Below are 25,243 nucleotides of genomic sequence, written 5' to 3'. Positions count from 1 at the left end.
CTACTTACATATAATACCATTATCACACGCGATGAAATTTAATGTTGATTTAAAATGCCTAATAATGGGGGTGCCTGGCTTAGTCAGTAGAGCATGCGACTCTTGATTTCAGGGTCGTGAATTTGAGCCCCCACATTGGGTGTAGAGATTACTTAAAAAAAGGAATGGAAAATAAATTGTCTACCTTTAAATATTTTTTAAAAATAATCCTAACACTCATCAGTGTATATTCTGATTTCCCCCAAAATATTCTTTGTAACTTTTTTTTTTTTTAGTCTCAGACTGGTATCCTGAAAGGAATCAAAAGAGTTTGGTTGTTACCTCTTTAGTTCTCTTTAAAATAATCTCCCTAACTTGTCACGACTTGTATGGCACTGAAATTTTTTAAGAGCCTAGATTGGTTGTCTCACAGAACGTCTCTCATTTTGATTTGTGTGGTTATTTCCTCATGATTAGATTCAGGTTAAATGTTTTTGGCAAGAAAACCACAGTAGGTGGTGTTACGTGCTTCTCATTGCATTGCATTGGGAGATACATGGTACCAGTTTGTCTGATTATTGGTAATATTGTGTCTTAACAGATCTGTTCATCTTTTCCCTTTTGTAATTAATGGTTGACTACATGTTTGAAAGTATGGGGAATCGACCATAATCTGAAAATTAATAGAATGGATTGGTGTCAGTTCCAATAATGAAACAAGTTGGTTTTAACAAATAAGGACATGTTTTATTTTAAACTCACTGTATCAAATTTAAGTCTAAAATATAATTGGGGGGCACCTGGATGGCTCAGTCGGTTAAGCGTCTGACTCTTAGGATCTCAGCTCGGGTCTTGATCTCGGTTGTGAGTTCAAGCCCCACGTTGGTGTCCATGGAGCCTACTTTAAAAAAAAAAAAAAAAACAGGGCGCCTGGGTGGCTCAGTTGGTAAAGCGACTGCCTTCTGCTCAGGTCATGGTCTGGAGTCCCAGGATCGAGTCCCACATCAGGCTCCCTGCTCAGCAGGGAGTCTGCTTCTCCCTCTGACCCTCCCCTCTCTCATGTGCTTTCTCTCTCTCAAATAAAGAAATAAAATCTTTTAAAAAAAAAAAAATTAAAAAATATAATACATAATTAGAATGAGATTATTTGCTACATAGAAAAAGTGTTACAAAAAATTGATCAGAAGACATTTCCTCTAGCATATTTAAAATACGTGTGTCATATCTCTCACTTAGAATGCATTCATACTTCTTTATGTCACTCTGTAAATACAAAATTAGATTTCATTGATAGTTTCCAGCAGTGCCTAGGATTTTAGCAGTTCTCATTTTTTTGGTATACACAATTGATAGTTTATTTTCTCAAAATTGATTTGTCTAACTTAAGTCCTCAGATTACTCCAAAGAGATGAACTCTAAAGTTAAAGCTTTCTCTTTTCACTTGGAAAAAGCAATTTAATTAAGAGTAAATAAATCTTGGCACTGTATCTATAACCTGAAATTTAAGCAACATGAAACAAAGAGTGACTATAACATCTACATAAGAGTGAGATCCAGATCCACCAGGTCGTGTCTTCATCTAGATTGAAAATGCATGTGTACCAGGTTACCTAAAGCAAGAGCCGGTGCTGGAGCCATGGTATCCATCAGCCACAGCAGCAGTTTCGCGGTGACTCTTCTCCACGGGAGCTCCACTTGTACTATGAGCCTCACTTTCTCACTGCACTCTATACATAAAGAGCGTTTACTCTTTTCTACTTCCTCATGTAGTTGAGGGGGAAAAAAGTCTGTTTCGATATTGTCATTTGTGGTTGTATTGCTTTTTTCCTGAGAAAGTACTGTATTTTATTCCATTCATTTCTTAGGCTTTGGGGTGAGCCCGTTAATCTGCGTGAACAGCATGATGCTTTAGAGTTTTTTAATTCATTGGTGGATAGTTTAGATGAAGCTCTGAAAGCCTTGGGACATCCAGCTATGCTAAGTAAAGTCTTAGGAGGTTCCTTTGCTGATCAGAAGATTTGCCAGGGCTGCCCACATAGGTAAGTGCTGATTATATGTTTAAAGTTCTTCTGTTTATTTACTAAGAAAAATAAAATATTTATTAGTAGTTATGTACAGAAGTGGAGTATGCCACCAATTTAACTATATACCTGAGACTGGGTGAATTATATACTGTGCATACCTTACTGTTGTGGGTTTGGGTTTTGTGTGTGGTGGTGGTGGTTTTCGTGGAGGTTTTTGTTTGTTTTTCTGGTTTTGGGGGCTTTGGTTTCATCAAATAACTTTTGGCTCCTTCTCTTTCTTTTATGTATGATCATTACTGGGAAAATCAAATGGCATTTTGCATATATAGCTTACAGGTGTTACTCATAAATTTGCCCTTTATCTCAGAGTTAAAGCAATTAAAATATTACAAATACATTAAGCTTAGAAGATGACAGACGTGGAGTACAATTTCCTTAAATAAGTGAAATACTAATTTTTAAAATAGCATTGATTGTGATCATTATCCTTAAAGTATCTTTTCAACAAAAAACATAGCAAGAGTTGACTGAACAAATTGTTTTTGACTTAAAAGGGAAATTGATTAAGGACTCTTACTGAAAATAGTTAAAACGACTATTAAAATTCACTACTAGTAGATACAGGTTTATGCCTATTACGTGGAAGTTTTACTTTGGAATTTCTCTTGCATGTTACTGATTACTGTTGGTTTGAAATCAAATTTTCACCAAAATATCACAGTACGATAGTATTTTCTACAAGCTCAAACAGTATTATATAGTCATGAGGTGTGTGTGTATATGGCTGGTGGGAGTGTTTCATTTTTGATCAAAGGGAAATGATTGGCAGAGAGGTAATGCTATATAAATGAGAAATTACCATGAGGTTAAACCATTCATTCAGAACAAGACTATGTAATTATTCACATAGCCCGCACAAGTTTTGGTCATTTTGAAAGACCTTTTGTATTAGGTGGACAATTAAACTGTCATTTTTAACCTCTTGATTTTCAATTACTGATAAAATAAGCCAACTTTTTGGTCATTTATTCTAATCAGTCCTTGTTGGTTTGTTTTAGACCGTTTTCAAAGTCACTTGGAAATTACTGGTTTTCTTCGCTAAGTGAAAATGTCCAGAGAGCATGATCATAATTAAGATCCCAGAAGTCCTGTTCTTATTACATGCCAGAAGTTACATAGAGAGTCCCAAGTCTATCTGTTTTACAGCATTATTTGTCTAGACCAGGAGTTAGCAAACTATGCACCATTGGTCAAATCCAGCCACGCATCTGTTTTTATAAAAAAGAGGTAGCTCTTTACCTACTCTCTAGCTCCTTTCCCTATAACAGCTGAGTCACAGAGACCTCATACCCCCCAAAAGAGCTTATAATAGGTACTCTCTGGCCTTTTACAGAAAAAATTTTGCTGGCTTTCTCTCATCTTTGAATGTCCTACTTTTTAAGTGAAGTCGTAAGTTCTGACTTCTTTTTTCTCTTTTATGGGTTGTTCCCTGATCATAGTAGCAATATGCTTAATACATACTTCATATTCCATTCATGCCACTTACAAATACCTTTGTGTACCTTTTTTCTCGTAGCTAAACTGAAAAGCCCCAAATATGAGGGACTTATCTTCAACATTGACTATCCTGGAGTACTTTTACACATGGAAGGCACTCCAAATATATTTGTTGAATGAGTAAATTTGATGGTTGAGAGTGTATTCTCCCACATCCCATGTTCTGAGTTTATGAATGTGTCTCCTCAGAAATCTGAAATTTCCCTTGGTAGAAAATTGCCACAAGGTGGGATTCTGGCTCCTACTCAGATTGCTTATCTCCTCTTGATTGGTGTGTTCAAACTTGTGCTTTATTAAGGTTTCCATTAAAAGAGGGACCATTTAAAAATTCAGCCCGTTAATAGTTTAAAATATCCTTTTCAGAAGTTGATGAATTCATGCTTTGGCCTTGGCATGAATTACTGCCTAACTAGATGACAGTGGAAGCAGCACAGTAGACTGTAAAGAGCTTAAGCCGTGAAGCAAGACAGACCTGGCTTCAAAACACGATTTCGCCTAGTAATCTTGACCAAATTAACCTTTCCAAACCCCAGTTCCCTCATCTCTGAAGTGGAGGTGGTGCTATTTCTCTATCAGGTTTGTCATGAAGACAAAGAACCTGGTGTATATATGGGCTGTAAACAACCTAATGTAGTGCCCAACACTAGGTAAGTGGCCAAATAAATGTGTCATTTATTGGTAACATTCTATGATTTCGGGTTTCATGTCATATTATAAATATTGCAAATGTAGTTTTCATTAAGTCTATAACTAAAAATGTTTAGAAAACTAAGAAATCCTTTTTGTTTCTTAATATCTTTAGATACGAGTGTGAAGAATCTTTTACGACTTTGAATGTAGACATTAGAAATCACCAAAATCTTCTTGATTCTTTGGAGCAGTATGTCAAAGGAGATTTATTAGAAGGTGCAAATGCGTATCATTGTGAAAAATGCAATAAAAAGGTATGAATTATCCAGGTTTTTTTTAAGTAACTATGGTTAAATTTAATGGATTTGAAAGTTCGTTGCTTTTGTTTTTTATTTATTTATTTATTTTTATTCCCTACCCTGCTTTGTTATAGTGGTAGCAGAAGGTAGTTAAGATAACTGGTACAAAGGTTTTTCAGGGAAAGAAGATTAAGAGAAGGTAGTACCAGCAGGGCTAGGGGAACAGGTAAATAAGAGTGAACATCTTAGAAGTCATAATAGCTTACTATCACCTTCTCTTGTCGGAGCTCCACAGACACTTGCCATCCGTACCCACCCAGACTGCTGTTGAACCCCTCACAGCTATAACGCTGACAGGAAAACATTTCTCCTGTCCTATCCAGTTACTTGTAAGGACCAAGAAGTTTACTGAAACCTTCATTACTTGGTTTGGTCACATAAGATTTCTTCTACCACCTGTGTTTTTAAACCACTGGGATTAGATCTTTAGGCCCACCTGATAGTTTTATCTCAGGGCACTTAACGGTTCTTAGGGAGAGACCATTTACACAGACAATAAATAACGTGTGTCTTCCTGGGCTCCCAGATTCTCTCACCTCCGAGTCACCTGTATCGTTTTGACATTTACATGCCACTTAAAGAGGTATTAAAGTCTAGAGGTTGAGATGCGAGCTGTAAGGCCGGTGAGACCGAGGCCGGTGACTCAGTCCCTCTCCTGCTGTTCCCCATTCGCACCAGGAGCTCCTGCATGGGAGCTTGTGAGGATTGCATGTGTTACTCCTTGGGCAGCACTTGGCATATTACTTGGCACCTAATGGCCCAATAGATACTAGCTGCTATTGTATTTCTTCAGCACACCTTCATTAGCATAACAGTAAATACCAAACAAGTAACAGTGGTTAGATAGCAATGATGGTATAGAATCCAGGCAATGAGTAGTGTCTGTGTCACTACTTTTTGCGATTTGTAGCAAATGGCATAAACTATTTCCATATTACTAGTTGTAGTTAGCATTTTTTGAAATGCCCACCTGGACATAATAACCTTGATTATATTCATTGCCGAGTGTTTGTTTACACTTGTAACCTCCAGTTAGTCTTCATGAGAATTTAGTAATATAGGCTTATAGTTGGTTTTATGCAGTGGATTATAAAAGAACATCTAGTAACTTGCTCTGTTTATTTTAGGTTGATACCGTAAAGCGCTTGCTAATTAAAAAATTACCTCCCGTTCTTGCTATCCAACTGAAACGATTCGACTATGACTGGGAAAGAGAATGTGCAATCAAATTCAATGATTATTTTGAATTTCCTCGAGAGCTGGACATGGAACCTTACACAGTCGCAGGTGTTGCAAAGCTGGAAGGAGATAATGTAAACCCAGAAAGTCAGTTGATACAGCAGAATGAGCAGTCTGAAAGTGAGACGGCAGGAAGCACGAAATACAGACTTGTGGGTGTGCTGGTACACAGTGGCCAAGCAAGTGGGGGACATTATTATTCTTACATCATTCAGAGGAATGGTGGAGATGGTGAGAGAAATCGCTGGTATAAATTTGATGATGGAGATGTAACAGAGTGTAAAATGGATGACGATGAAGAAATGAAAAACCAGTGTTTTGGCGGAGAGTACATGGGAGAGGTATTTGATCACATGATGAAGCGCATGTCATACAGGCGCCAGAAAAGGTGGTGGAATGCTTATATACTTTTTTACGAACGACTGGATACCATAGACCAGGGTGATGAGTTGATAAGATACATTTCTGAGCTTGCTATCACCACAAGACCCCATCAGATTATTATGCCATCAGCCATTGAGAGAAGTGTACGGAAGCAGAATGTGCAATTCATGCATAACCGAATGCAGTACAGTCTGGAGTATTTCCAGTTCATGAAAAAACTGCTTACGTGTAACGGTGTTTACTTAAATCCTCCGCCAGGTAAGTATCAAGAATTTAGCTTCTTAGTAGAAGCATAACTCTTACTGTACTTGCAAGATTTTTTGCATCAACATGTTTGCATTTTTACTTTGGACTGCTTTAAAGCCATATTTCAGTTATCTCTGAGCAGTGTATATTGTCTTGCTGTTTGGAAACAGGGGAGCTTTTGTTTATTCTAACAGTTTGTTTTTGACTCAAGCATTAGTTTGAAACATGCTTTACTGAACTAAGAATTATTTCATAAGTAGCCGGGCGGGGGGCAGTTAGCAAAGTTAGGACTTCTAGAAATCAGTGGAAATGCAGACTTGTTTGAAAATGGAGCTTAGACATAGAAATTTGTTTTGTTTTGTTTCGTTTTTTAATGTATTTGCCTTTTTTATAGGGCAAGATCACCTGTTGCCTGAAGCAGAAGAAATCACTATGATTAGTATTCAGCTTGCTGCTAGGTTCCTTTTTACCACAGGATTTCACACCAAGAAAATCGTCCGTGGCTCTGCCAGTGATTGGTACATTGCTTTGGATTTTCATTCCTATTATCCTAGCATTTAGTTTGGTTCTTTAATATATTGCTCTATTTTTTTTTTTCAAATCACAACAGTCTTCTTTCAGATCTGGAATGCAGACTACAAAAACTCTTGATAGCAGTAGTGAGAGAAATCATATTAAAATAATTACTTAGGTTAAACATGACCTTTCATTGTTCTGAAGCTGGCTTCTGTTACCTTATATCCTATCTTTGACATCCCTGTACAAAAGATTATAGGATGATACTTAAAAGTCTGAGCTACTTAATCCAGAAATTAGTAGTTTTAGCTTCCCTAGATTAAATTTTGCCATAGATTAAAAACATAACAAATAGAATGAGTGTCCTAAGTTTCAAGTTGTGAAAGTATAGAGGCCATTATAATACCTTGATTGAACAATTTTTATGTACTCATCCAGTGGTAAGATGTTCAGGGACGGTTAGGGTAGTGATTGTTTTGTCATTGAATCTAGAAAGAGTTTGGTAATGGATTTGTAGAGGACTAGACAAGCTTTCATCTCTCTATGTTGTCATTCTGTGAGAAGAGACCAAGTTGTAGTAGTCATCTGTCCTTTTAATGTTGGTACTAGAGGCAACCATTGCTGGTTCTCTCCCTCCAGTAGTAAAAGAAGGTCTTTGATTTTTATTTGGTTCATAGAGACCCATATCTGTACTATATACGAAACATCATTGAATTGCCATTCATAAATTTTTTGTTTTGTCTTAGGTATGATGCATTGTGTATTCTCCTTCGTCACAGCAAGAATGTCCGTTTTTGGTTTGCTCACAATGTCCTTTTTAATGTTTCAAATCGCTTTTCTGAATACCTTCTGGAGTGCCCCAGTGCAGAAGTAAGGGGTGCATTTGCAAAACTTATAGTTTTTATTGCACATTTTTCCTTGCAAGATGGGCCATGTCCTTCACCTTTTGCATCTCCCGGACCTTCTAGTCAGGTAATTGCCTGGTTTTCTTTTTAGTGATTAAATGCTTACAGATCTCTTGCCTGAAAGTTGAAGTCACAAATATATGTACATCTGTGTGATACGTTTACTTGTGAGCAGATGTGTGCACACACACACACCACACCATCTGATATCTGGGAGTTCAGTAAAAGTACTTCACAGCAGTGAATAACAATTATTAGCTCTTTAAAAACAACAGAATTTTCTTTGTTCATTCAGTTAGAAGCAGTGGCTTAATTTTACACATGGTTATGTATATTATTTGTAAAGTTTTTTTTAATGGACTTCCATTTATTAAAAATTAAAACATGATGAAGGCTCTAGATGAAATCTACCTCAGATCTTCATTCCCTTTCCTAAAAAGCAACCCTTTTTAATTGTTGTGTGATTAGTCCTTCCAAAAATTTCTGCCTGTATTCAACATGGGTGTGTGTGTGTGTGTGTGTGTGTGTGTGTGTGTGTGTGTGTCCCCTTTTTATGCAAATAGAATTGTTCCTATATCTTGTCACTGGAAAATAGCCAATGTTTTATCCTTTACAGGCTTATGACAACTTAAGCCTAAGCGATCACCTACTACGGGCAGTTCTCAATCTCTTGAGAAGGGAAGTTTCAGAGCATGGGCGTCATTTGCAGCAGTATTTCAATCTGTTCGTAATGTATGCCAATTTAGGTAAGAATTTAAATTGTTAATAATTCTGTTTTAATGTATTCTATTAAGTGACAGAGTCTTTTAAGTTGAGTGATGAAACATTTTTTACTGTACTTTTCACCTTGTACTTTATAGTTACTTATGCATATCTCTGCAGTATACACAGGCCAGAATCATCTTTTTTTTTAGAGAGAGTGAGTAAGTAGGGGAAAGGGCAGAGGGAGAGAGACCCATGAGATCTTCAAAAAGTCCCTGGATGGTTGTGATACTCACCCAAGTTGGGCTAAAGGACTTGGTCTGAACATAAGTTTTTATTGAAGTAAACTAAATTGAAATTACAGATAGTATAAATATTCATTTACCCTATTATTTATGTTATTACCTCTGTTTAACATTTTCCTTCTCAAAGTAACCTTTCTAACATCACCTGATCAGTGATCCCAGAATACTTAAAAGTTTGTTATGCTGTCTTCTATTTATTCTGTTGTTTTTTATTGTGTTCACATTTTTGTGTTGCCCCCCAACGAGATTGCAGAGATCAGAGTGTTTTGCACAATGACACTCAGTTAATGTTTGTTGAATGAAAAGATGGACAGTTAGGAATATTATCAAAAATCCTTCCATTGTCATTTGCTGTTTGTTCATTGGCTTTGGGGTGGTAAATTTCCTATGATTATAATTATTAAAGTTTCTTTTTCTTTTTTCTTTTTAAGTTTTATTTAAGTAATCTCTGTGCCCAGTGTGGGACTCCCAACTCATAACCCTGAGATCAAGGGTCGCAGGCTCTTCCAACTGAGCCAACCAGGCACCCCTAAAATTATAAAAATTTCTTACCAATCAGGTATTAATGCACCGTTCCCAAAATGATTAATTTATTGAGACATTCCATTTAAAATCTTAGTGATCCTTAGTGATGATAATGAATATTTGGCCAAATTTGAATAACTTCTTTAAAAGTTTAAAAGAGGGGCACCTGGGTGGCTCAATCTGACTTCGGGCAGGTCATGATCTCGAGGTCCTGGGATTGAGCCCCCCCGCATTGGGCTCTACGCTCAGCGAGAGTCTGCTCATCTCTCTCCCTCTGCCCTTCCCCCTGCTTGTGCTCGCTTTCAAATAAATAAAAAATCTTAAAAAAAAAAAAAAAAGTTTGGGGCGCCTGGGTGGCTCAGTTGGTTAAGTGTCTGCCTTCGGCTCAGGTCATGATCCCAGGGTCCTGGGATTGAGTCCTACATCAGGCTCCTGGCTCAGCAGGGAGCCTGCTTCTCCCTCTGCCTCTCTCTCTCTCTCTCTCTCTCTGACAAATAAATAATCTTTAAAAAAAAAAAAGTTTAAAAGAAAAAAAAATACCTTCTATCCAAAATTAAGTTCTGTAATCAGACATCCGTCATTCCGTGTTTTTTGTGTGTGACCTTACTAATCACCAGTTTACCTCGGGGGCCCTTTTAACATAAGCAACATTCTACTTCTCTGTAGTTTGTCTTTTCCTTTACCTTTTCATACTAGAGATGCTTGGTTATTTGTAGTTGAAAAGGGAGAGAATATTCATTGCACAAACAAGCAAGTGGAATCTGTATTTCAAAGTTAGAAATACCAAATTTAGGCATTCACAAAAATTCTATTCACCTCCCTTTTTAGATACTGCCTGTTCACAAAGCATACATCATTGGCATGTAATGTAATTTAATTAAGATTTCCCTGCTAAAAGCAAATACATATCCATAAATTTTATTTATTGTTTTTAAAGATTTTATTTATTTATTTGAGAGAACACGAGCCAGGGGGAAGGGGCAGAGGGCGAGAGAGAGAGAGAAGCAGACTCCCCGCTGAGCGGGAAGGCAGACGCTTAACCAACTGAGCCACCCAGGCACCCCAGATCCATAAACTTTAATATACCACTTATGCTTTGGGGTTCAGAATTGTTTAGATTTAAGAAAGGTAAGGCAGTGTATATACCATGTATTATGTGACATCCCTATAGCAGGGTCCAAGACAGCGCCTTATAATCATATACATTAATATTTCTACAGTAAAGCATGAGTAGTCACCCTGAGAGGGGATAAATGAAGACTGTGAATAGCCTCTTCTCAGTTCAGGCCAGCTTTTCCTACCAAACGTGTTTTGACACCAACTTTATGAAATAATTTTGTTTATATTTATGATAAGAGCTTTTTGAATCTTGGGATTTCAGATAAGGGATTGTGGGCCTGTATTTATTATACTTCTTGGAATATGACAATAAAAAGGACAGTCTATTGTCTAATGGGGTATAGAAGCAAATAAAAAGATAACTGCCATAAAGTATGTTAATGGCTGTAATAGGGAAAAATACAAAGTGCTATGGTAGTATATAATAGGGAAACCAGACCAGATTTGGGGAGTACAGGGGACTTAATGGGGAAGTTGATGTGGGAATTGGTTGTTTGGGGTTTCTATCCAGAGTGAACAGCAGATGTAAAGACTTGGAATAAACTCAGTGTGTGGAGGAAGTGAAAGTTATTCAGACTAGAAATGATCTCTGATCATGCTATTCTGGCAAGCCTCATGAGGGATTCTAGACTTTATCCTAAGGGCATTGATGAGCCATTGTAGAGTTTTTAATAGACATACCTTCTAGAAAGATCACTCGGACTACAGTGTGGAATGGATTGCAGGGGAATAACACTAGAGATTGTTAAAATGATTTATAGCAGAAGATCATTGTGGCCAGTACTGGGGAACTGGCAGTGAGGAGGAGATAGAAGTGGACAGATTCTGATGCTTTTTATTAGCGGTAAAGTCAGTAGGATTTAGTGATTGGGTATTAAGGAGGGGGGAACACAGAAGAGATGTTAAGTGATGCCCAGGGTTCCAACTGAGTAGATAGTGGTGCCATGTACTGAGAGGGGAAAACACAGGAGGAAGAACATGGATAGGGGAGTAAAGTGATGAGTTAAGTTTGGGCAAATTGAGTTTGAGCCTGTTGGACACCCAAATAGTGATGTTCAGTGTTCGGTAGAACATTTAAGATACTGGAAATACTTTGGTATCATCTGAACGAAAATAGCTGGAACTTGAAGCCATTAGAGTGGGTTTGATCATCCAGGAAAAGCATACAGTGTGAGACAGTAGCCTGGTGTGGGAACTTTGAGGAGCAACCATTTTTCAAAGAGGAAGGAAAACTCAGAAATGAGACCAAGGAGAAGAGGTTGAAAGAAAGGAAGAGAGGAATCCAAGAAGGAAAGGAAGCAGTTACGGTTTAGAACTATTCCTTAGCTTTACCCCAGGAACGGGGGCAGAAACCAAACTGGCATGGGTTGAGGAGTAGGAAAATAAGAAAACAGAGATGACACCAAGTTTAGGCATGATTTTCAAGTAGCTTAGCTGTGGAAGAAAAGAGAGGCAGTGTATAAAATTCTTATTTCTCACTGAGTTTTCATCATCCTCCCTTACGATGAGGATTGAAGTCTAGGCTAGTCCCCCAGACTCTCAGGCCATAGAAAGTATTCATTTTCTTTATGCCTGGTTTGACTGGAATGTCATGGTCTTTGTTTGACCATTTTAAAACTTAAATCCAATTATACCATGGAGATTTTCTGTTCTGGTTAAATCATTCTCTGAATGCTAAGTAAGAGTGGTTTTCTTTTTTTCTTTTTTTCTTTTTTTTTTAAGATTTTATTTATTTATTTGAGAGAGAGAATGAGATAGAGCATGAGAGGGGGGAGGGTCAGAGGGAGAAGCAGGCTCCCTGCTGAGCAGGGACCCCGATGCGAGACTCGATCCCGGGACTCCAGGATCATGACCTGAGCCAAAGGCAGTCGCTTAACCAACTGAGCCACCCAGGCGCCCCAAGAGTGGTTTTCTGATTATAAAAATCATAGAAAAATATTTTAGATAACTGCTTTATTATGAAGCCCTTATCATCCTAATTCTTTTCTCTTTTGTAATTCTTCTCCCCCTCTTCCCACTGCTTGCTTCTTCATCGAAGGTGTGGCAGAGAAGACACAACTTCTGAAATTGAATGTACCTGCTACCTTTATGCTTGTGTCTTTAGATGAAGGTCCAGGTCCTCCAATCAAATACCAGTATGCTGAATTAGGCAAATTGTACTCAGTTGTGTCACAGCTGATCCGCTGTTGCAATGTCTCTTCAAGGATGCAGTCTTCAATCAATGGTAAAGTCGAATGTTCCATCCTTTACATTGGTTTTAAAATACTGCTGGCCATTCGTAGTACCCAGTTAAAAGTAATTCTGAAGATGTTTAAATATAAAACCAAGAGTCTGACAATCTATAATATTTTGGGTTCTACACCTTTTTCACATGTTTAAAGGGGATCTTTTTCTGTCTACTTGCTCCCAAGGTTGATACTTTGTGAAGTAGTTTAAGAATTAACTTTTTATATAGGTAAATGCCAGTGTTGGCATTTAAAGTTCGCATTTTATCATCTTGGTCTATCTGATCATTGTAATGCCTAATACTACTTTCTTCATGGTACTTAGGAATATTGATTTAAAATGTTATTTTTCTAAAATACAAAATTCATAAGCTGTTTTCTATGGTGAAAGCTGTATTATTTTATTGTGAAGAAGCCTATTAGTTTTTCATTGATGACAAATCTGTATTCTAGGTAATCCTCCTCTTCCCAATCCTTTTGGTGATCCTAATTTATCACAACCTATAATGCCAATTCAGCAGAATGTGGCAGACATTTTATTTGTGAGAACAAGTTATGTGAAGAAAATCATTGAGGACTGCAGTAACTCAGAGGAAACTGTCAAATTGCTTCGTTTTTGCTGCTGGGAGAATCCTCAGTTCTCATCTACTGTCCTCAGTGAACTTCTCTGGCAGGTTAAAGGACAATAAACATTCATATGTCTCTCTAATTTGATTTGTTACTCCTTTAAGTTATTCACCGTGTTTTTTCCTGTTTTTAGGTTGCATATTCCTACACTTACGAACTCCGACCCTATTTGGACCTGCTTTTGCAAATCTTACTGATTGAGGACTCCTGGCAGACTCACAGGTAGATCCTCGTTTTTACTTGCCCAACTTTTAAACTAACTGAAATTGCCAGTCAGCGCTTTTTTTTCTCTTTTTTCTTTTTACCTCTTGGAGATGCAATAATGGTTTTACTTTAAAAGCTTAAGAATTAATAAAAAGTTCCCCCTTCCCTCACTTGATTTCACTTTTTATTCTTGCCCGTGTTAAATACTTCTGGCTTTCTTTCTTTTTTTTTTTTTTTTTAATGACAGCATAGGCTTTTGGTAAATGTCTTAATTTCATTAATGATGTGCTAGGGTTATTTTAAGATTAGTTTCATTTTAGAATGAGTCATATGAGGTCACATTTGGTTATCTAAAAATAGTCCTTAGGTAAGTAAGTACAGTCAGTTCCCGTTATTCATGGTAGCTATATTCTATAAAGTCGCTGTGAACACTGAATGAGGGAATGCGGAGCCATTGCTCCTAGGGGAAATACAGGGTTAGGTTCCTGCAAGCCTCTGGTTACATTTTTGTCAACCAATCTATCATAACCTTTTTCTAAATGTGTGTTTATCTTTTTAAAGACAGCTTATTTACTGTACATTGCTGACTCTTTTAACAGTGAACTCACAATAACTTGTGTCTGAATAAAGCTTATTTAATGCAGTATTTTCTCTGCAAAGCCTTTTGGGGCTTACAAATACTAGGTAGCACTTCACTACACATTTGGGGGCCATTTTAAACCATGAAATCAACAAAAAGCACAAAGTTTGGGAAGGGTTTCACTAAATAGCAAAAAGGACACTCCTTTACAGTATGAGCTGAATCAAGGCAAAGTGTCGTTTTGTTCCACTTCAGCTGGGAACATACATGTTTGGTCCAAATTTTTTTTCCACTCAGCACATGACCACCAAAGCACCATGTATTTGCCATTACAAATAAAGTTTAGCAAGTAGGCAAAATCACAAATACGGAATCTGTGAATAATGAACATCAACTTTAGTTTTTCAGTATATGAGAATTTGAGTGCAATTTTTTTTTAAACTGAGGATATCCAGCATAACTATCCCTCAAGCTTCCTCCAGAATTCCTCCATCTCGTTTTTCGCCATAAAGTTTAATATATTATCTTTAGTCCCAAGAATCTAGGTGATGATGAAGTATGGAATTAGTTGACAACTCTGCCAGATTTTATAAGTTCCCTCCCCACATGAATGATAGTATAATACTTGATTTTCAGAAACAGTTCAAAATTTATATATATATATGTTATGTCTGTCAATACAGTAATTAAAGCAGCAACTTGAAAGCAAGCTCTGTAACGACAAAATGCTTAAAACTTACAATTTTGAGTCTTAGTGGAGATTGCAAATGTCATAATTCGTGAATTAATATTTCCATATTATCTCCAAAATTATCAGATTTAAGTTGTATTATGTTGTAAAAATAGCATCAAACCAAAAATCAATTTTCATGAGACAAAAAGTTTAATAGTTCCCAAACTATAACCATATATTTTGAGCACTATCCAGTACCCTTCCCAATATGGTTATAGGATTTGAAACTTTTCTTAAAAGTTGTTTTTAGTTGTGCTTGGGTGGTTCAATTGGTTAAATGTCTGGTTCTTGATTTTGGCTCAGGTCATGATCTCAGGGTTGTGAGATTGAGCCCTGCATCAGGCTGTGTGCTGGGCATGGAGCCTGCTCAAGATTCTCTCTCTTCCTCTCCCTTTGTCCTTCCCTCCCCCTAAAAAAGAAAAGCTGTTTTTAATGGAGTCTAACTTCCTCTTTTCATTTAAAAAATATTGTAAGCACTTACAGCAGTAAACCAGTTGGTTACATCGTAGCTCTCTTGATTCATTATAGCAAGTGATAATGGTAAAGGCACATGTGCTGGATTAAATATGGACAGTTGACTTTTGTGTAATGAGATTAGTAAGGTATTGTTATTATGAATCACTGGCCCAAGCTTGAAAATAACTTTCTCATAGTGAGCTTTTGGTTCATTCGATAAGCAGTGTTTAAATATTTATGGAGTATCTACCATGTGCTTGGCACTACCAGGCATTGGAGAACAAGGCAGGCAAAGATGATACAGATAAAAATAGTATTTGAAAGCAGTTAAAACTAATGGGAAGAAAATGTGATGTGGCAGAAAGAATGGCTTAACACTTCATTATCACTTGACAAAACTGAAGGTAAAAACAATATACACTGAAGTGTTTCCGATTAAACAGCAAGAGGCCTGTATGATTGGTCTGAAATTAGTAAACCTTGCAGAATTGCTGGAGTCATGATTTCCAAACAAAAGATCTTATGAATGCATGCAATGCAAAAAACAAGCTTGCATTTTGGTTTGGAACATTCTATTAAATAAAATTTATGGTATATAAGGTTTTTGGTTTATTTTTAAATTATGGACTACACAGGTAATGTTTCTTTGTGGAGATAAAACTCACTTACAAAATTCACCATTTTAATCACTTTAAAGAATACAGTTCAGTGGCTTTTCGTACATTCACAATGTACAGCCATTACCACTCTAATTCCAGAACATTTTCATCACTCCAAAAGGAAACCCCATACCCAATTAAGCAGTCACTCCTTATTACCTCCCATCCCCCAGCAACCACTAATCTGCTTCTGTCTCTGTGGATTTGCCTGACCATAGGCTAGGCAAAATGTCCAGAATTTGCCTGGGCACTTCTTCAGATACATGGAATCATACAAAATGTCCTTTTGTGTTAGACATTTGGGTTGTTTTCTACCTTTTGGCTATTGTGAATAATGCTGTTGTGAACATTCATGTACATGTCATTTGTTTTTAAACATCTGTTTTCAATTCTCTTGGATATACCTCAGTAGAATTGCAGGCAGGTAAATTTTTTATTATTTTTTGTAGTCAAATTGTAAAATGTTCATAATTTACCATTTTAGCCATTTTAAGTGTGCAGTTCAGTGGCATTAAGTATATTCTCATAATACTATGTTACCGTCCCCACCATCCATTTCCAGAACTTCTTCATTATCCCAGACTGAAACTGTACCCATTAAACCATAACTTCCCATTCCCCCTTTCCCCCCACTCCTGGTAACTATGATTTTTTCTTTGATTTTGCCTATTCTAAGTACCTCATATAGGTATAATCGTACAGTATTTGTCCTCTTTTATCTGGCTTATTTTACTTAATGCCTTTTAAGACTCATTCATGTTGTAGAGGCGCCTGGATGGCTCAGTTGAGTGTGCCCTTCTTGATATCTGCTTAGGTCATGATCTCTCAAGGTCATGAGATCCAGCCCCATGTTGGGCTCCATGCTCAGCAGGGAGTCTGCTGGAGATTCTCTGTGCCCCCCACCCCTGCTCGCTTGCTCACTCTCTAAAATAATAAATCTTTAAAAAATAATAATAATAATACACATTGTAGCATGTGTCTCAATTTCATTCCTTTTTAAGGCTGAATAATATTCCACTGTGTGAAAAAACCACATTTTGTTTACTGGCAGGTGATGCTTTTAACACAAAGGAAACAGGGGCGCCTGGGTGGCTCAGTTGGTTAAGCGACTGCCTTCGGCTCAGGTCATGATCCTGGAGTCCCTGGATCGAGTCCCGCATCAGGCTCCCTGCTCGGCAGGGAGTCTGCTTCTCCCTCTGACCCTTCCGACCCTCTCCCCTCTCATGCTCTCTCTCTCTCTCAGTCTTTCTCTCTCAAATAAATAAATAAAATCTTAAAAAAAAAAAAAAAAAAACACAAAGGAAACAGGCACAGTTTGCCCCTACAGTCCTTTTTTTAAATTGCTTATTGGGGAAAACAAGAAATCACTGATTATATATTATTCTGTTAGGCTTGGCAAGAACTGAAAGGAAATCATCGATCATCAGCTAAATTGTAGTAATGGTGAAAATTGCTTTGCCGTATAGCTCATTATTAGAATTCAAGTTCGTTTTGTACTTCCAAATTATATCACCGCTTCATAGTCACGGATTACTTACTTTCCGAAATGCAGTTTTATAAAAGGAACTGACTTGAAGCAGACTCTTAGGTACAGCAGTCATAAACTTAGTTGACTTTGTCTGTATTACTCTTGGTGTCCTAAAATCACTTCTGGTAATGTGTTTGAATTACATACATAGCAGAATCATTTTGGATTGATAACAAGTTGGTAAGAGCACAGACTGCTAAGCGGCTGTATGACCTTGGGCAAGCTGTTTAACCTCTCTGTACCCCTCTTCTTATCTGTTCAGAGGCTCGATAATAGTACCTGCTGTCCAGCATTAGATGACATGACATCAAAGATCTTTATTGAGTGGCACATAGTAGGCACTCAGTAAATGTTGGCTGCTATTTGATTTTACAAGTTTTAATTTTATATTTGGTGCTTTTTCAGAATTCATAACGCACTTAAAGGAATCCCAGATGACCGAGATGGGCTGTTTGACACAATCCAGCGCTCTAAGAATCACTATCAAAAAAGAGCATATCAGTGTATAAAATGTATGGTAGCTCTTTTTAGCAATTGTCCTGTTGCTTACCAGATTCTGCAGGTGAGGGTTTTTTCTTAAAATTTTGTAGAAGTCTGAATCAGAATTAGGGATTCCATTTTAAAGAAAAGAATAATGAGAATTTGGAGTTATTATTTTAAGTTAACTTTAAGAAGTATTCCAAAACCTTTTCCATACATGGTTTTCTTTTCTTTTGAAGGGCAATGGAGATCTTAAAAGAAAGTGGACCTGGGCAGTGGAATGGCTTGGAGATGAACTTGAAAGACGACCATACACTGGCAATCCTCAATACACTTACAACAACTGGTCTCCTCCAGTGCAGAGCAATGAAACATCAAATGGTTATTTCTTGGAGAGATCACATAGTGCTAGGATGACACTTGCAAAAGCTTGTGAACTCTGTCCAGAGGAGGTAAAAAAAAAAAAAATGGAAGAAAGCAATTTGTTACTTTATAGGCCAGTGTTTATGTATTAATGATAATGTCAAAGAAATTTTGTTTAGGTTTTGTTTGCTTTAGTGTTTACTATATGTAATCTTAAGTTAATGAGGAAGCCTTCTTTTAGAGAAGTTTCTGAAACTGCCTGAAATGTAGTCTTTCTGAAGAGAACCCAAATCAGGTTTTTTCATCTGTTTCAATTTATCTTCTGTAGAAGGAAACTTGTGAGTCAGTTTTGTAGGTTTTTAAAATTTTATTTCAAATACAAAAAACGTAAACATGAATTTGCCTACATAATTCTTTATTTTTAAATATTTAAAATTAGGAGCCAGATGACCAAGATGCCCCAGATGAGCATGAGTCACCTCCACCTGAAGATGCCCCATTATACCCCCATTCACCTGGATCTCAGTATCAACAGGTAAATAGGGGTTGGTTTGTGTTTTTATCCCCTAGAACCAATTTTTATGCTTTATTTAAAGGATGGCTGAATTTTTTGTTGTGACTGCAAAGTAATAAAGGGATTATCAAGACTACCTTTAGAGCATGAACAAAAGAGGAATAGCTGGGGCAGGGTCACGATGCGATGTGTTTGAACTTCCCCCTATGGTGTTTTCCTGGTCAAATAGGTGCCTGTCATTTGTACTCAGAACTTAGTAAAACTGTGGCGGTTGTGGTCAACATAAAATGATAATATTTAGTACAAAGGATTAGGACATTTCCTGTTAGGCTGAGTCTGCAAATGGATTCCAAAGACTTGAAGATGTGGCAATGAAGGAAACTGTTCCAGGTTACATAGCCTAACTAAGACTTCAGTGACACTCAAGATTGTTGACAAATATCAAGGATTTGATAGATTGCCGTAAAATTTCCTGTAAGATCAGTAAATAAAAAAAATTTAGATAACCTTTCTAAAACCCAGAGGTGACTAATTCAGATCTTTTGAGGCAGTGATGCTCAAACTTGAATAAGCATCAAAATCCCCTGGTGTGGACACCTAGGTGGCTCAGTTGGTCCTGGGATCGAGTCCCACATTGGGCTCCCTGCTCAGCGGGGAGCCTGCTTCTCCCCCTGCTCGTGCTTTCTCTCTCTCAAATAAATAAATAAGATCTTAAAAAAAAAAAATCCCCTGGTGGGCTTGTTCCAATACAGATTGCAAGTTTCTGATTCATTTAGGTCTGGGGTGGAACCAGAAAATCTGCATTTCTTTCCCAGGTAATTGATGCTGCTGCTAGTCTGGAAGCCATCCTTTCAGAACCATTATTTAAGACATTCTTTCTTATATTTCAGGATGGAGGGGTGCCTGGGTGGCTCAGCTGGTTAAGGGTCCAACTCTTGATCTCAGCTCAGGTCTTGATCTTAGGGTTGTGAGTTCAAGCCCAAGTTGGGCTCCAGATTGGGCGTGGAATCTACTTTAAAAGGCGGGGGGGGGTGGAAATAGAAGCATACTCAATAATTAGAAAATGCATATTCCACATATTTATTTTCATAGGACAAATTATAGAAAGACCTAAAATCTTCTTGACTGGTGGGAATGTACAGAAAAATGAGGGTTCATGGGTTTAAAGGGTTAAGAAATGAAATTCACAAGGAAGAAACTTAACTTTCCTTGGCCCTGAGAAAGCTCATATATTAATCATGCCTGGCTCGTCCATGTTTCTTTAATATTATATTGTTTTCATTAACACCATTCTGTGTTCAGGGTTGTTGCTAATGCAGATCTCATATGACCACAATCAGTCAGATTTGTCATTATCATATAGAAGCTTCCAGGTGCTTGGAAGAGTCAGAATAAATGTGTTCTAACTCACAAATCATATTGTGAGTGTTTTTGACAATAAACAATAACAGGATGTAATCCCTTATTTGTTGGACTTAGGTCTAAATAATTTGGGGCACTAAAAATCACTTCAGGTAAAGATTTATAGAGATCTACACTGCTTTTGTTTGGGGTTTCGGGGTTTGCATTTAAGCTAGCTTTTTTTTTTTAAGATTTTATTTATTTGTCAGCGTGAGAGCATAAGCAGGGGGAACAGTAGAGGGAGAGGGAGAAGCAGACTCCCCACTGAGCAGGGAGCCCAATGTGGGACTGGATCCCAGGACCCTGAGATCATGACCTGAGCTGAAGGCAGACGCTTAACCAACTGAGCCACCCAGGTGTCCCTAGCTTTCCTCTTTGAAACGAATTTTTTTTTTTTCTTTCTCACCATTAGCCTAAGGATATTTACTCTTTGTAAGTTCGGGAATAAAAGAAATGTTTATGTGTCCACAGATTTCAGCCCATGATTTCTTCACTATATGAAAAGTTCTAACATTGATCTCTTCTCCCCTCCCAGAATAACCATGTGCATGGACAGCCATATACAGGCCCAGCAGCACATCACATGAACAACCCTCAGAGAACTGGCCAACGAGCACAAGAAAATTACGAAGGCAGTGAAGAAGTATCCCCACCTCAGACGAAGGATCAGTGAAATGCACATAATTAACTGGTTCCATCAAGACTGTGCACCCAGGCCTTACAGTCCAACCTTTTTCTGTGTCTGGCTAATAATTTAAAACTAGAAAAACTATTCCTAATCAACATGGAGTGGAGAGTTTATTCACTGTCTTATCTGCAGAAATTTGCTGTCAATATATAACCCGCCTGCAGTGGAAAGTGTATAGTGTTTTGTAATAAATGGCCTGATGCTAATGTGTAAATGGCAAAGGTGTATATAGTATATTAATGTTTGACTGTTAATTCTTAAGCAAGAAACTTTTCTTGAGGAGACTCACAGATCTACAAAAACTACAAAAGTTAATTTTCTTGTTCTACCCACTGCACTCTGCAACCAGTGTTGCCTGCCTCGTGGCAGTTGGATCTACTCCTTTACAAAAACAAAAAAAATAAACCAACAGCAACAAAACAGAGCCCATCCATGTCAACCACACCAATAGTTTCATGTTAATTCTTTGCCACTGGAGTCAGTTTTACTATGAGCAATGATGTAAGGCTGGTAACCTTTAAATTATTTGGTTGATGTGGACAATTGGTGATGTAACATTGTTTCTAGATCTTTTTCATTGCCTTTTTAATTCTGATATTAGGTTAATCACTTTGAAGCTATAGTTATGCTGTAACATTTAGCATGGCTTCACACCAGGTTAGTGTAGCCAATGAGGAAAAAAATTACCATAATGACAGCAGTTGTCCCGGTGTGACAGCTGATTTGCTCAGAGCTTTTCCTTCTTACACCTAGAATATAAATATAAAACAAGGGGAGAAATGTGATACGATAAACAGGCGGTTTTCAGTTACACACATGTTGTTTATGTCTAATGTTTGACAGTTTGATCTCTGGGTGGGATAAAGAAATTTAAGTATCAGTAATGGGAATTTTTAAAGATTTAAAACAAATATGCAAAAATTTGCTATGCCAGGATGCTTGGAGCATAATAGAAGACTGTATTTGGTGTGCTTGTTTTGTTTCTTTGGTAGAGCTTATTAGGTGAATCTTCTAAAACTTTCCTTCTGCTGGACCCCAGTGAAGTGGAAGTCACCAGAATCCCACAATACTTGGAGCGCCACTGCACCAAGATGTCTAGCTGAGTTTCTGCTCAGGCACAGTTTTACTTGAAAGCAAGAATTGTCCTAGCTCCTTTTCCATTATTCCAAAACTTTGAATGTTCGAAGCAGGGTCTTGATTAAAAAGGAAACTACTGGTTAGTTAATCTAATTGAGGTATCATAATTTCAGCATAAACATTTAATTAAAGATAAGGAACTCATCAGTTAATACTGTATTTAAAAGAGAATTGGTAACTTGAATGTGTGTAATTTTTGGAACCTGTCTAAAAACCAAATACCCCTGCAGATACAGTCCACCCTATTCTATTTAAATATTTTGCTGTTTTATTTTATAGAAATTATTTTGCTGAATTCACAAATAGAATTTGATTTATGAAGAACTTTTTGTCCTGTGGTGTGTTTTTGGTTTTGTTTTTGGGTTGGTTTTTGGTTTTTTTGGTTTTTTTTTTCCTTTTTTTTTTTTCCCCCTTTTTTTGTCTTTTTTTTGAGGACTGCATAATAAAATTCTGTGCATAGCGTGCTTAGGCATGACACTGAATTCAGGAGTTCAGTCACATTGAGTTTTTGTGCACAGAAAGATTTGACCTTTGGCCCTTGACTAAAGATTTAGAGAAAACAGGATGTTGACACTGTAAAAGTTTCCTAACATAATCAATCTTGTACTTTTTGTATGTTTTTTATATACATGTATATTTAATGAGCACAAGCTTGGTTGTATTTTTTACAATTTAGTTAATAGGAAAATGTTTTGTCAAAGGCTATAGTTGGAACTGAACAAAGCAGAAACAAAATTGAGAATTGCTTTATTTTGTGATTAAAAGGGGCAGGTATTTAAGATAAAGCTTTGGGTATCTTATTTGCAGTACTCTATAGTCCCATCTGTGCTTCTAGGTTTTCTGTAATATTAGGAAATTTTGACACCAGACAGATCCTGTTTTTACCTTAAGTATATTACATCTGAGTTTAAGTTTGAGCAAAAGTCCTACACACTTTGCAATTCCAGTTGGTAGTTTTAATTTGAAAGTTCCTCAATTCCAGGCCTCTTTAGCAATGAGCAAAATAGGTTGACTTTATTTGGACAATTTGCTATCCTTAAATACACCTTCTCACCAGATGAGGAGAGGTGGTTTTTGTATTTCCCGCTCCTTAACAAAGTATGTGATGTACTTAATTTAAAAACTTTAATGACTTCCTAGACACGAAAAACTTGACATTTGAAAAGGCTGTGAATTTTTCTCCTTGGAGGGCGATCCCATCTTGGTTGCTTTGAATTGACAATTCCCCTTGTGCCAGGTGAGGGCTTGTGAATCCTTTTCCCTCCATTTGTGGAAGAGCTTCTGTGTTGTCCCCAGGATCAAGGGAAAGTGAACAGGGAGATTTATTTTTGTTTGTGTGAATTGTTTTCTCTATTTAACTTCTTAAGCAAGCATTAACATATAAGCGGAAATTTTAAGGCGCATGTTATTGTAAGAGCAACGTGGTGGTGTTGAGGTTTTTTTCTGAACATCAATGGCACATTTTAAACTTCCAAGTCTTCAAAGTGCCTATCTTTAATTCTCCCTCAACTGATTTCTTGAGCCATATATATAATTCGTACTTTAAATGTTTGTTTCAGAATCACTAGTCTTCCTTTCAAAGAAGTACCCCCCAGGATTCTAAATGGCATGATAACTTCATAGAAGACCATAGAATCTGTTAATATAAAGACTAAAGCTATTTTCATTGTTAATCTGTGAACAAGGGCTTTGCCCTGTATTTCCGTGCACAACTTGGTAAAAACCGTATCGCTGCTGTTTCTAAGCCCTCCACCAACCAAATTTTCATGCTCAGCATTGTAGAGGCAGAAATAACATAATTTCCCAACCTTGTGTCTTTTAGCTGTTATATATACAAATTTAGAATTAAAATGTTTTTATTTTTTTCATGATTAACTTTTATTAGTGAATGATAACAAGTATTTAATCCTAGTAGTGGTTAAAAAGAAGAGGAGCCTTTTTTATTGAAATTACGTTTGTAAATGAAAGCAATAGTCTGTGAATTTTCTGATGACTACTCCAACAAAATGGTTCCTTTTACTTTTTCTTGGTATTTTTCCAGCTTCTGTTCTCCCATGAACTCTTACTTTGCTGAATTTTGTGGTTAATTAATTTGGTGGATATATCCTGCCTTATTTAGAATTCTAACTGGATAAGAAAATTGCCTTTTCCTTATAAGAAGTGCCCAACTTTGTCTGTCTCTAGCTGGAAGGTACTACATACTGCAGAGAAAGGAAAACAACCTCCTTCCCGCCCCACCCCACCCCACCCCACCCCATTTTTTGTGTTACTAAGGAAAAAAAAAAAAATCAGTACTGGTTTTATAGTAGTGCTCAACTAAAATTGGTCCTGCACCTACATGAGTGTTTAGTGTTTGAAAATAAGGTTTTGGGTGTGATACATCACTACAAAAAGTGCTAAATGTATTAAGAACTTGCTGCCGACTGTATTTATAACCATTATTTTACATTTGCAGAAATGTAGCACTTTTCCTCCAAATTCATAGGTGTAAGAAAAAAGGGGGAAAGGTGCACCATGTTTTAAACTTGCAAATGAGTGATTTTTTTTTTTTTTGAAATCCAGATTCCCCAAAGGAAATTCAGCACCCAGATCACACACTTCTCAGCCTTTTACAAGCCAACAGACTGAAGATTGTCCACAGTTCCTAAGATTTAGCACATATACAAAAATAAAACTTTATAAATTAACTTTCGGCTTTCCCTTTTATTTATTAAAATATATCTAAACGGAGGTAAATTACAGGTGTAATAGATTTAATGGGATCTTAAAAAGGGAAGTGTTTACAAATAGAGGAATTTGGCCCTCCTTTTTTATCTCCAAAGTATATTCATTCACATCTAAGCAGTTCAAAAATTGAGTTGTGATCTAATTGCTGACTTAACAGTTCAGTCTAAAATGGAGATTTGGCAAACACTCTGGTGTTTCAAGTTTCATTTAAATATCAGAAGTGCAGCAGGTCACGTTTTAAGGGGAGTCCTAGAAGTGACAATTCAGTTAATTCTCCAGCAGATTTCATCTGCTCTGCTTTTTAGTATCTGAAAAGCAATTCTTTGTTGCAGTGTTCCAAAGAAATAGGATTACCACAGAAGCCTGTTGGTGTGTCCTTTAAGTTGGGGTACTGCTAAAGATCTAGCTCAGATTTTCTACATTTCTGAAAA

The 25,243-nt window shown here is 37.0% G+C and overlaps 1 protein-coding gene across 3 annotated transcripts in view; it reads left to right on the top strand.

Moving 5' to 3' along the window:
• USP9X (ubiquitin specific peptidase 9 X-linked) overlaps positions 1–22,409 on the top strand; it is a 162,603-nt gene extending 140,194 nt beyond the window's left edge. For all 3 annotated transcript variants that reach the window (XM_078065223.1, XM_078065222.1, XM_078065224.1), the window contains exons 33-45: positions 1,845–2,018; positions 4,363–4,504; positions 5,677–6,430; positions 6,813–6,936; positions 7,681–7,906; positions 8,456–8,585; positions 12,529–12,714; positions 13,169–13,389; positions 13,476–13,564; positions 17,908–18,064; positions 18,222–18,434; positions 18,785–18,880; positions 20,796–22,409. In XM_078065223.1, coding sequence (XP_077921349.1) covers positions 1,845–2,018; positions 4,363–4,504; positions 5,677–6,430; positions 6,813–6,936; positions 7,681–7,906; positions 8,456–8,585; positions 12,529–12,714; positions 13,169–13,389; positions 13,476–13,564; positions 17,908–18,064; positions 18,222–18,434; positions 18,785–18,880; positions 20,796–20,933 — 2,650 coding nt within the window. In that variant the 3' untranslated portion in view covers positions 20,934–22,409. The remainder of the gene's footprint in view (positions 1–1,844; positions 2,019–4,362; positions 4,505–5,676; positions 6,431–6,812; positions 6,937–7,680; positions 7,907–8,455; positions 8,586–12,528; positions 12,715–13,168; positions 13,390–13,475; positions 13,565–17,907; positions 18,065–18,221; positions 18,435–18,784; positions 18,881–20,795) is intronic.
• Positions 22,410–25,243: the final 2,834 nt, after the last annotated feature.

This window comes from Halichoerus grypus, chromosome X, assembly GCF_964656455.1.
Source record: "Halichoerus grypus chromosome X, mHalGry1.hap1.1, whole genome shotgun sequence".
NCBI classification, from domain to species: Eukaryota; Metazoa; Chordata; class Mammalia; order Carnivora; family Phocidae; genus Halichoerus; species Halichoerus grypus.
This window is presented reverse-complemented; position numbering and strand designations above follow the sequence as displayed.